Source organism: Equus asinus, chromosome 7, assembly GCF_041296235.1.
Source record: "Equus asinus isolate D_3611 breed Donkey chromosome 7, EquAss-T2T_v2, whole genome shotgun sequence".
In the NCBI taxonomy this organism is placed as follows: Eukaryota; Metazoa; Chordata; class Mammalia; order Perissodactyla; family Equidae; genus Equus; species Equus asinus.
Window position 1 is genome coordinate 42,106,085 of NC_091796.1, and position 12,314 is coordinate 42,118,398.

Sequence of the window (12,314 nt, forward strand, 5' to 3'; positions counted from 1 at the left end):
CAGGAAATTGCAAGATAGTTACTAATACTACATCCAGTTATTATTCAGTTTTCATATTGCACCTAGAATTTTGTATTACAAATTGAAAATATACCCAATATGCTTTCTTACAGTATTTCTGGACTAGGTTCGTATAACTTTTATTTTGTAGAAGCTAAAAATGGAAGCTCAGAGTAACTGTCATACAGCCAGTAGGCTTAACAATCTCCTCAATTACATAGCCAGGCTGGAACAACCAGATAATAGCTCTTACAGTTTTAGTCACTTGGGAGACAGCAATAGTCAGGTCAGACTCTAGTAGACAAAGTTGAAATCACTGAAAAACTAGGACTACTTAAAGAAAAACACTTTGAAGATTTTTATTCCCTGAGCATTAAGGGAAAGCCATATCAGGGCATAAACACGTTCGCTAACGAAGTTAATGATTCAATAAGTGACAATTCTTAACTAGAGTTAGTAACTCTTTTTACAGATTGAGTGGGTGGTTCCCCATCTCTTTCAGGGTGAAATTCACATCCTCAGCCTGGTTTGTCACCAGTCCATCTTTCTCACCTGATCCCAGCCATGGGAGCTCTTCCTCCAGCGGTTCTGAAGGAACTATTTCTGTTTCCTTGTGCAGGAGGCCCTCACAAGACTCTCGAGAGCTTCGCTAGTGCTGTTGCTTTAGCCCAGAACTCGCACTTCCCCTCCCCCTTCCCCTTTTCTCTGTGGGTTCTTACCTCCAGCATTTTGCTTCTGCAAACTTCAGATGACTGGGATCCTCTAAAATGTCTTAACACTCCACCCTTTCCTACTTGTCTAGCAGTGAATTAGCTGTGGGCGGCAGGAGTTAGTGTTTGCGTCCTTCTTCCTCATCTGTATTAGTCAGCTCCGGCTGCCCACCACAGACTGGCAGCTTAAACAGACATTTATTTCTCATAGTTCAGGAGGCTGAAAGTCTCAAATCAGGGTGCTGGCAGATTTAGCTTCTGGTGAGAGTTCTCCTCCCGGCTTGTAGACAGCAGCCTTCTTGCTGTGTCTACACACATGGAGGGAAGAGACAGAGAGAGAGACTGAGAGACAGAGTCCTTTGGTGTCTCTTGTTATAAGGACTCTGATTCCATCTGATCAGGGCTCCATCATTATAACCTCATTTAACCTTAATTACTTCCTTATAGGCACTGTCTCCAGATACAGTCCTATTAGGGGGTAGGGCTTCAGCATATGAACATTTGAGGGGACACAATCTCTATGTTATCGGAAAGTCAGGATCCACTTGCATTTCTAAAGGCTGGCTGTGGCCAGAGGTGACTTTGAGAGGCTTTCCCTGAGGTCACCAGCGAATGCGAAAGTTTGGAGGATGGGAGGTGAAAAGAGTTAGAGAGGGGAGAAGTTTGGAGAGCTTTCTCTGAGACGAGAAGGGCTCTTCCTTAGAGACCCCTCCAGGATGGGACAGGATCTCTCACGCAGGTCCTGGATGTCTCAGAGATGGGACTGGGGAGCCATATTCAGTGACTGAGTCCTAAGAGCTGAGGCCTGTGAGTTTCAGGGAAGCCCAGTCTTTAGGGAAACACATGGCTTAAAAAAGGAGTCTCCTGGGCTGGGCGAGATGAGCACAGATCATAGCACCTTCCCTAATTCATCTGGACTATCTGAGGGTCCTGACCTTGGAATTTGTGCCTGGATTTTGAGGAGCAGCAGTACATATCTAAGAAGGAATTCCTCCTGAATCTCATATGTAGGGGCTTAGCAGACACGAAATTCAACGCAGAGAGGATTAATGGACTGTGCCCTTGTGTTGTAAGCCACCTCTCTATTAAAAAGTTCAGCATCCTGGGCTGTGATGATTGGCCCTTATTCTCTCTTAGACTTTGAACTGCTTAGGGCGGGAACTGGGTTTTGTGCTTTTCGCTTCCCCCAGCCTCTCACACAGAGCCTGGTCTACTCAGGGCTCTATACTTGTTTGTTGAATGATATTGAATTTGTTAGCCTCATTTCTGAGTAGAGTTTTGGGTGGTAGATTTCCCTTTTACCACAAACTGAAAAACTGCAACTCAGTACAATTACCAAATAACTACTAAATCAATACTTTACCCGTAAGAACAAATTATTTCTTAGAAGGCTCATATAAGGCTACAAGATTGACAGTAAAAAACACCTGTGGGTGTAATCACTCCTATTTTGGGTGTGTAAAAATGGTCAATTTCAGAATTTCTTTTACCTTATTTTAGTTTCTAGTATATCAAATGCCAATTTATTCATGCCACTTGGCATAATCTTCCCTCCGTTGTTTATCTTCTCATGTTGGTCAAATTTGGGAAGAATACGTATATTTTGTATAAACCAGGAGACTTTGCCCTGACTTTGATCAGGACTGGAAGGGAGGATCCGCTGATCCAATCACGAGGTGTTCCTGGCACCAGGAGCGCCCGTGTTGGGGCAGGGATCCCCGCAGGCACATCTGCGCTCTGCAGTGGGAACTCGGGCTGCCGACGCGGCGGGCCGAGCGGGGCGGCCAGGGCGCGCGGCGGGAGGGCGGGGCGCGCGCCGCGGGGCAGCGAGGGGCGTGGGAGAGCGCGCAGACGGGGGCCGGGGACCGCTTTCCTGCGAGCGAGAGCGCGGCGCGGCTGCCGGCGAGGGGAGGGGCAGGCTCAGGCAGCTCCCCAGCGGCTCCCGGAGTGATAAAACTGAAGAAATAACAAGGAGGGGCGTCTCGGCGTCTCCTGGGTCCAATCCGGTCTCAGGAGCGAACACGTTCCCGGGCAGGCAAGCGTGAGAGAGGCCAAGACGACTTAAAGACGAGCAGCGGCTAGACGTGCTCCTCCGCGCCCTGCGCCTGCCTGGGCTCGCGCCTCTCGGCCCCCCGCCTCCTCCCTCCCCGGCCGCTCGCCCCGATGGCCGCCCCCGAGCCCCGGGGCTCGGTGCGCGGAGCCCTCTGCAGCCTGCTGCTGACCCTCGTGGTGAGTGCGAGCCCTGGGCGCGCCCAGTGCTGGCCGCCGCCCGGAGCCGGACTGGGGGAGTGGGGGATCCGCCCTGGTCCTGCGGGGGAAGCGGTAGGGGTGAAGCGGCCCCAAAGGTGAAGTCCGCGATTCAGCTCAATCCTGCGGGACGGGAACTAGCCCAAATTCGCGCCCGCAGGGGTGAGGATAGGAAACAAATCTTGGACGACGACTCGGGATTGAGCTTTTTGTTTGGGACATCGTGTTCGATTGTTTGAATTCGGGTGGCACTCAGGCTTCGCCGCGCTGTCGCGGGCGGGCAGGGGGTTGGGGTTCGAGCTCCTCCCCTGGCTAGTGATGGTGGTCGGAGCGTGTCTGGGGGAGAGGGAGGAAGAGTATTTGGCCAGATATATCAGGGTCCCTGAGTGAGCAAAACACAGACGTGAGATGGGGTTCAAGGGGCTGCCGCCCACCCCAGGGTCACCTGGGATGGGGACGTTAGTGAGTGGAGGGGTTGGAGCGGTGCCCCTGAGTCATGGCGTGGAGCTGCCTCTGAAAAACGGCTTCCAGCTTTGCCTCCGCTAAAGCTTATTCAGCATCTCACCCAAGCCGTCCACTCCCTCGAGCCACCTGGCCGGGGACGGAGTGTGCCTGAGGCACGGGGGTGTGGGTGGGGGCTGGATAAGGGCTGGGGTTGGGGTCGGTGGTGTGATGAGGCGGTGGGTAGGGGGAGACAGAGCGAGTGGAGTCAGGATGGGTGGGGTGGGGTGGGATAGGTGTCTGTTGGATCATACATTGTCCGGCTCCGAGGAGGACTGCACAGGCGGAGAGCCCAGCCTAGGGTCTTCTGTGCCCAGGAAACTGCGACGGAGGATGAGATCCGCCTGGAGAGAGTTAGAGACAATTCTCCGAGAACCGAGAGACTATAAAGGGAAAAATCGGCAACTCTGACGGCCGGATTACACGTGGAGCTTCAGACGGGAGCGGACTTGCTCTCGGGACGTGCTGTGGAAAGGAGCCGCGGACCCGCGACTCGCCCGCTTCCAAGGACGTGCGTGGGGTCCGGTGGCGGGAGGACCTAGGTGGCTCCGGAGTGGGTCGACTCTGGCTGCGCGGATTCTTGCTGCTCCTCCGCCCTCAGCGGGGCGAGTGAGTCCAAGCTGTGTCCTCTCAGCGAGTTAGGAATAATGGCTTGGTAGTTATGATATAAGATATATTTATGGACAAGGAATTGTACAAATGAGCGCGTCTACCTGCCAGGCAATTGTTCCAACAAAATATCTGAGCTGATGGAATGACTCTTTACAAATGGGAACTGCTCTCAGCGTGTATTCTATTATGATATATTTGAAAGCGTTTCCAGCTTTTGTGGTTAAAAGTATGAATTTAGAGTTTTGTGTTTTCTCTGCGAAAGGGATTTGAGAATGGGGAGAAAAAACTGCAGAGGTGCTGTGTCCCCAAGATTTCCCATATTCGCTGGAGGGGAGGGCGTGGGAGTCAAGAAGCTCCTGGATGACGGGGTGGCGGGGAGGGTGTTGGAGTGTGGCAAGGCAAGAAGGTGCGTGTAAATGTACAAAGAGATAGCATCAGCTCTAGTATATGACATGCTTTTTTAGGATTATTTTAGAAAAGGATTTCCTAAAATTTAGATTAAATGGTTTATCTGGAGACTTGAATACTGCAGAGTGTATGTAGAATAATTTCTTTCATCTGCAATTCCCAGTTTACAAACACCTTCAATTTCTGTCCAGATGAGTAAAGTAAGACCTCTGTCGACCATCGTCTATTTCCTTTTGACTCATACGACTCTTAGCTTTTTTAGTGTAGTATTAATGGCATAACATGTTAGAAACATAGTTTTCATTTTATGGATACCTCAGTGGATCTCTCAAAAACAACTCCTTGTTGGAAATGAGAGCTCTTCAAAACAAGCCGTTAACAACTAAACTGAGACTTTTAACACGTTGGCCCTCCCACTGAGCTGTCCTGTAGGTTGAGGAATCTTTCCATTTGCACTTTTCTGCTCCTGCATCTGCATCTGTTTCCCACCTCTCCATGTCCCGTGCAATCTAAACTGCTGCGATCAGAGATCAAACACAGTTCCTGATGATCCGCCCCATACACACACAAAGAAAAGGAAAAAAGGGAAAGGAAAACAAAGGAAGGAAGGAGAGGGGTAAACTAGAAAATAAACCTCGGACCCTTCCACTGTTGTTGAAAGTACCGAGTGTCTCTTAAAATGTTTCTCCTCTTAAGGTAACAAAAATTGCCAGGGATGGTGAAAACTAATTTGCATTAGCTCAGTTGCTCACATGTTTTTCCGGCCTGTTACAGATAATGAAGTCCTGTTAAATATGTTTTTACTGTTGTTCACTGTATCAAATCAACTTTGGGAATTATATTCTGTTATCAATTATATATTATAAATGGTATGTACTTGGACACAGTTTATCATTTTGCTAAAAGGGCTCTTCTTCAAAAGGAGTTAAAAGTGTTTTCCTTTATAGCATAACATACTTCTTCCCCTGGAGTACATGAGTTTTACCTGAAACCTGTGTTAACAAATGGGGATTCTGTCTTTTCAGATTTTATAGCATTAATTAATGAGAATGTTACTCCTTTATCAGACTTTTTTTTTGATCTTGATGACATTTGACATTCATCTTTTAAAAATAAGAGTATAATAATTTCTATTATCTTTGGCATTAGTGAAAAAAAGGTTAAGGCAAATTAAGAAAGTAAATGAGAGCTAGTTTATTTCAAAACCATGATCTTAAGAAAGTCAAAGTTTTAGTATCTGTTTAGATCAGTGCTTTCTCAGCTACCTTTTTAGAATGAGATGTTTGATGTTCATGTTGAGATGCACCTAGATCCTGAAGCATCTTCTGAGTCACTAAGTACATGTAAACCCAAGCACATTTTTTGGTCCTGTTGTAATCCCCTTGACAGTTGGGATTCCATATATGGTATCTGTGATGATCTGTGGTTAATCATACTTTCCGTTTACCTGGAATCCCATCTTACGGAGTTTGGTTAGAAGGAAATTTAGTAGAATCGTCAAAGTACTGAGAATACAGAGAGGTAAATCTTACAATGTACCTTTGAAGTGGAAAAAGTTTGAAAGGTAATAATATTTCCATCTCGCAGATAGCAAGTGTTCATAGCAGAAATGATGAATTTAAAATTCCATAACTGTTATGCTCAGTTAAGAAGATTCCTTTTATTTTTCAGATGTTCCATAAATTTCTGATCTGTAGCTGCTTTTTCCTCTATAGGAAAACGGTGTCAGTTTAGAAAGTCTGCCTGGTGTATTCACTATAAAATTGAACAGCAGCACAAAAGTGAAACAGTCGCAGCTAACCCCTCTAGTTTCACTCCTCCTTTGGCATTAGGTTTTTCTGTCAGGATTTCATGATTTGTATGATAAGCTTTCTATCATACTAATTAATAAACTTTGGATAGTACTGTAAAATGAAACAAAGCAGTTTATTTTTCCCAGACTACAGTAGACAATACTTTATATTATCATTTTTTAAAAAAACTTAATATGTTACATTTTAATTTAAAATTGCTTCCAACTGTGGGTTTTATAAGTCAGATATTTAAAGTTGCCTTGGAGGGTTCTCCATTAAAAGAATTTTTTAATAACTTAAATAGTCAATCCATAATTCATCAAGCTTTAAAAAAATCTTTTTTGTATGTTGTATTTTTTTATTGGGCACTTACATAAACAAAAATTATTTTAAAAATACCTTTAAAAGGCATTGGTTCATCATTGCTATGTAATGATGCCTTTACATTTTTTACTTTATTTTCAGTAATATATCCAATCTCCACAAATGTAGTATCAAATTACTTTATAGTTTTAAGAAGCAGGACATAACTGAAATCTGTATTGAATATCATCCCTTTCAAAAATTATATTAATGAATCAATTGTACATTCTTTCCAAGGGTGTACTATACGGCAATGAAAATAAATGTTCTACTGCTGAATGCTTGGCATGGATAAATTTCACAAACATAATTTGAGCAAAGAAATCAATTTGCATACAATTAGCATATGACTGCATATATTTAAAAGCCAAAAATTGGTAAAATAAACCCCTGTCTTCTTTAGGGATATCTACACAAGGCATAAAATTAAGCAGAGGCAGAGAAGTAAATGATTGACACGAAAATCATCCATTAGTGGTTACCCGAGTTTTGGGGGTTGAGGGAGGAAAGAAAATGCAATTGGTTGAGAGGTATGTAGGGACTTTGAAAATAGTAATGTTTTATTTCTTAACTTTGGAGGTGAGGACCTTAGTGTTCATTTTATTATTTCTTAAAACTCACATGTATGCTATATATAGTTTTTGTATTTATGTTTTACGAAGAACATTAAAAAAAGAGAAACAAGCCATAGAGAGGATCAACAAACCAAAAGTTATTCTTTGAGAGTAAAGATGAACACTGCTATGATTGAGCAAGAAAGAAATGGAACAGGGACAGATAAAGGAGTGTTAGGCATAAAAAGGAGGCACAGTTATTGAGAGGACAGATGTTTTTAAAAAGCACATAATAAAGGGCTGGCCGGTCTCACAGCAGTTAAGTGCGCACGTCCCAGTTCAGATCCTGGGTGTGGACATGGCACCACTTGGCAAGCCATGTTGTGGTAGGCATTCCACATATAAAGCAGAGGAAGATGGGCATGGATGTTAGCTCAGGCCAGTCTTCCTTAGCAAAAAAACGAGGATTGGCGGCAGATGTTAGCTCAGGGCTAATCTTCCTCAAAAAAATAGAAGATAAAGTTAATAGATTATTCTAATTAATTTGAATACACAGACAAAATGGGCAGTTTCCTACAAAGTACAAATTACCAACATTGACTTGCAGAGGTATACAAATTCTGAATAGCCATATAACCATTGAAGACATTGACTTAGAAGCCAAATCTCCACTCACACACCTTCACACGTCAGGCTCAAACCTGTAATAGGTGAGTTCTTCCATAATTACACGGAACAGGTCATCTCTACCCTCTATAAATTACTTCAAAGAAAAAAGTGGAGCTCTTCTTATTTTATGAGGACTGTATGAAGTTGAAAAGTAGTGGCCTTATGTCACTTATGAACATATATTTGAAATACTAAAATAAATAGCAACAAACCAAACCAATAATATATTTAAAAAATTATTATGTCCATGGAAAGTTTATCCCAGGAATGGAAAGATGCTTTCACATTAGAAAATCTATTATTGTATTTTAATATAGTAAAATATTGAGACAGAAAAAATATATGTTCACTTCAAAATAAGTGGGAAATTACATTTATTGTTATAAAAAAATTCTTAGCAAACTAGAAATGTAAGGGAATGAACTTTCTTAATGCAATGAAGCATACCTAACAAAAATGAATGAATGTAAGAAAGAAAAGACAGAAAGGAAGGAAACAAGAAGAAAAAAGAAAGAAAGAAAAAAAAGAGACTCAAAATTAATGATGAAATGGTAAAAGCATTCTCTTTAGAGTTAAGAACAAATCCACGATGGTCACTATAACTGTTTCTATTTAGCATTCTACTGGAGTTCTTAACAAGCTCATAAATAAGATAAAATATATAACAGCAATAATAGAAGAGATTAAGGATTTAAAAGAAAGGAATCTAATTGCCATTTTGCCTGCTGGAGGATTAGCTACATGGAAGATCCAACACTATCTTGAAAAACTACTAGAACTAATAAAAGTAAGCAAATTTCCTGGATGTAAAACCTAAAAGGATTTTTCATAGAATTGGTCAGCTGATCATAAAAAAAAATTGTAAAAGAGTAAAAGGCTAAAAAAAAGCAAAGATACTTTAGAGGAAGATGATAGGAATTGGGGTCACCATAACAAATACCAAGACTTAAAATAAAGCTGTATTAATTAAAACTATATTGTATTAATGTAGGCATAAACACATATACTAATGAAGTAGTGCAGAGAGCCCAGAAATACATTCTGTATTTGTGAGGCCACGCCTGTATTGGATGTGGCATTATCATTAGTTAAGAAAGGAAGAGAGGGGCTGGTCCCATAGTGTAGTGGTTAAGTTTGGTGCGCTCTGCTTTGGCAGCTCCGATCATGGATTTGGTTCCTGGGTGTGGACCTGTACCACTCATCAGCCACGCTTTGGCAGCAACCCACATATAAACTAGAGGAAGATTGGCACAGGTGTTAGCTCAGGGCTAATCTTCCTCAGCCAAACATAAAAAAAAAAAAAAAGAAATTCAGTGATGATTCTGAATCACTTGGCTATTCATATGGCAAAAGATAAGATTAGATAGCTGTGGTGAATCATGAAATACATTCCAGATGGGTAAAAGATTTAAAAGTTGGAAGTAACTTTACAATTTCTGGAAGAAAATATCAGATAATGTATTTATGATAGAGTAGAGGAGGAGTTCTTATACACAAAAGTATAATCCAGAAGAAATGATTAATAAAATTGACTACTTTAAAAAACTAAAGGAAATGATTAATAAATTTGGCTACTTTAAAATGGAAGCACTCTTTATCAAAAGATACCACAAAAGAGTGAAAAAGCAACCTACATAAGCCTACAAGTAAAATGTAATTTAAGAAGAAACAATACAGAAATGATTAAAGGAGAGGAGTAGGAAATTTATGGAAGATACATGGCAAGTAAATGCAAGAAATGGTGCTCAGTCTCATTAAGAATTTAGAAAATGCAAATTAAAACAGCCTTAAGATTGGCAAAAAATTTAAAAGTCAAACAGAATTAACTGTAGTAAAGGATGTGAGAAATAGAGAGATCTCAGATTCTGGAGGCATTAATACAAATTGATATTAGTACTTGGGAAAGCAACTTGGCAATAGTTAATGGAATTGGAAATGCATCTGTTTCTATTGCAGGTTTGTAAACCTGCAAGGCTGTTTGTTGCAGTATCATTTGTAATAGAGAAAATAGAAAACAGGGAAATAATTTAAATGACCATCATAGGGGGATGAGCAAAATAAACTGTGGTATATTCATGGGAAAATCTTGAATGTATTGTTGAGTGAAAAAAGCAAGTTGTAAAACAGTGCATGTAGACACATACTACACGCAAAATCAGCTTATGTTTTGTGGGCACATGCAGATATAATAAAAGTATAAAACCTACAGAGGAAGTACAGAAATCAACTTAGAAGAAACTATTCCCTAGAGAAGAAAAATGGAAATACAATAGAGCATAGGACCCTAGCCATATCTATGAATTTTAATTAAAAATGAAGCAAAAATTACAAAATAACTTTTTAAAAATCAGAATGGGTACATGAGCATTTATTATATTATGGTCCATTTGATTGAAATATTTCATAGTTAGGGCCTGCCAGGTGGCACAGCAGTTAAGTTCGCATGTTCCGCTTCCGTGGCCTGGACTTCACCGGTTCGGATCCTGGATGCAGACATGGCACCGTTTGGCAAGCCATGCTGTGGTAGGCGTCCCACATATCAAGTAGAGGAAGATGGGCACGGATGTTAGCTCAGGGCCAGTCTTCCTCAACAAAAAGATGAGGATTGGCAGCAGTTAGCTCAGGGCTAATCTTCCTCAATAAATAAATAAGTAAATAAATATTTCATAGTTAAAATATTTTTTTAAAGTTGTGATTAAAATATATTGAACATAGCTTTCTTTTGGTATTCAAAAATACCAGCTATAGAGTTGAAATATATTTGGACTAATGGGTGCATTATTGAAGAAAACCATTTTCCACCCCAAGGTAACAATTATATTCTTTTTTTTTTTTTTTTTTGAGGAAGATTAGCCTTGAGCTAACTACTGCTAATCCTCCTCTTTCTGCTGAGGAAGACTGACCCTGAGCTAACATCCATGCCCATCTTCCTCTACTTTATATGTGGGATGCCTACCACAGCATGGCTTTTGCCAACGGGTGCCTTGTCTGCACCTGGGATCTGAACCGGCGAACCCCAGGCCGCCAAGAATCAGAACGTGCACACTTAACTGTGTGCCACCGGGCCAGCCCCAACAATTATATTCTTAAGGACAATATTCAACTGAGCATACATGATATGGTTGAATTTTTTTAAGGGCAAACAACTTATTACTTCCTTATCACAATTAGCAATCTGATTATGACTTTCTGAAAATGCCTTTTTGGCTTATTATGTTTAAATTAAACAACACTATTAAACATCGACCTTGTTTGTCCATATTTGTAGTTGTTTTCTTTTACCCTAATTAATTCAAGCCAGGGTAGGGTAGATTTTAGAGAAGAGCAGTAACATTTAGAGCACATATTAATATAAGAATATTGATTATGTTTGTGTGTGTGTATATATGTTATATTTACAGTTAGGTTACCATGACTTAAAATCTTTTACTTTTGTATAGAAATCTCTTTTATATTTGATTATATCAGAAATGAATACTTCTTTGTGGTTATGATTGGGTTTTATTTTGCTGAAATTACTCATGTGAATTTGTAAATTTGAAAGACCCTCTCACTGCCACTTTGTAGAGGTGAGTGTGGAAAGAATCACTTTTTATATCAATGAAAGTGTATACTTTTTTGTTTAAACAGCTTTATGGAAATATAACTTACATTCCATAAAAGTCACCCATGTTAAGTATACAGTGCGGTGAATTTTAGCAAATTTACAGAATGTACAACAATCACCACAATCTAATTTTAAAACATTACCATCACCCTAAAAAGAAACTTCATGCCCATTTACAACCACTTCCTATTTCTGTCCCCAGCCCTAGGCAACTAAGCTTCTCTGTCTCTATATATTTGCCCTTTTTTGGACATTTCTTTTTTTTAAAGATTGGCACCTGAGCTAACACCTGTTGCCAATCTTTTTTTTTTTCCCCTTTTTCTTCTCCCCAAAGCCCCCCAGTACATAGTTGTATATTCTAGTTGTTAAGTCCTTCTGGCTCTGCTCTGTGGCACGGCACCTCAGCATGGCTTGATGAACAGTGCTAGGTCTGCGCCCAGGATCTGAACTCGCAAAACCCTGGGCTGCCAAAGCGGAGAGCGTGAACTTATCCACTTGGCCATGGGGTGGCCTCTGGACATTTCTCATAAAAGAAATCATACAGTATGTACTCTTTTTTTTTGGTGAGGAAGACTGACCCTGAGCTAACATCTGTAGCCAATCTTCCTCTTTTTGCTTGAGGAAGTGTGGCCCTGAGCTAACATCTGTGCCAATCTTCCTCTATTTTGTATGTGGGACGCAGCCACAGAGTGGTTTGATGAGTGGCGTATAGGTGCCCCCCTGGGATCCGAACCTGCAAACCCTGGGCCACCTAAGCAGAGTGCACGAACTTAACCACTTTGCCACGGGACTGTCACCTAATATCTACTCTTTCGTGTCTAGTTTCTTTCACTAAGCATAATGTTTTTTA

At 41.3% G+C, this 12,314-nt stretch overlaps 1 protein-coding gene across 2 annotated transcripts in view; it reads left to right on the plus strand.

Moving 5' to 3' along the window:
• The first annotated feature begins 2,521 nt into the window (after positions 1 to 2,521).
• Positions 2,522 to 12,314, plus strand: part of DSC3 (desmocollin 3) — a 51,377-nt gene continuing 41,584 nt past the window's right edge. The window contains exon 1 of one of the 2 annotated variants that reach the window (XM_014842239.3): positions 2,522 to 2,939. In XM_014842239.3, the coding sequence (XP_014697725.2) occupies positions 2,874 to 2,939 (66 nt within the window). In that variant the 5' untranslated portion in view covers positions 2,522 to 2,873. The remainder of the gene's footprint in view (positions 2,940 to 12,314) is intronic. The other variant, XM_014842240.3, reaches the window with a different exon arrangement.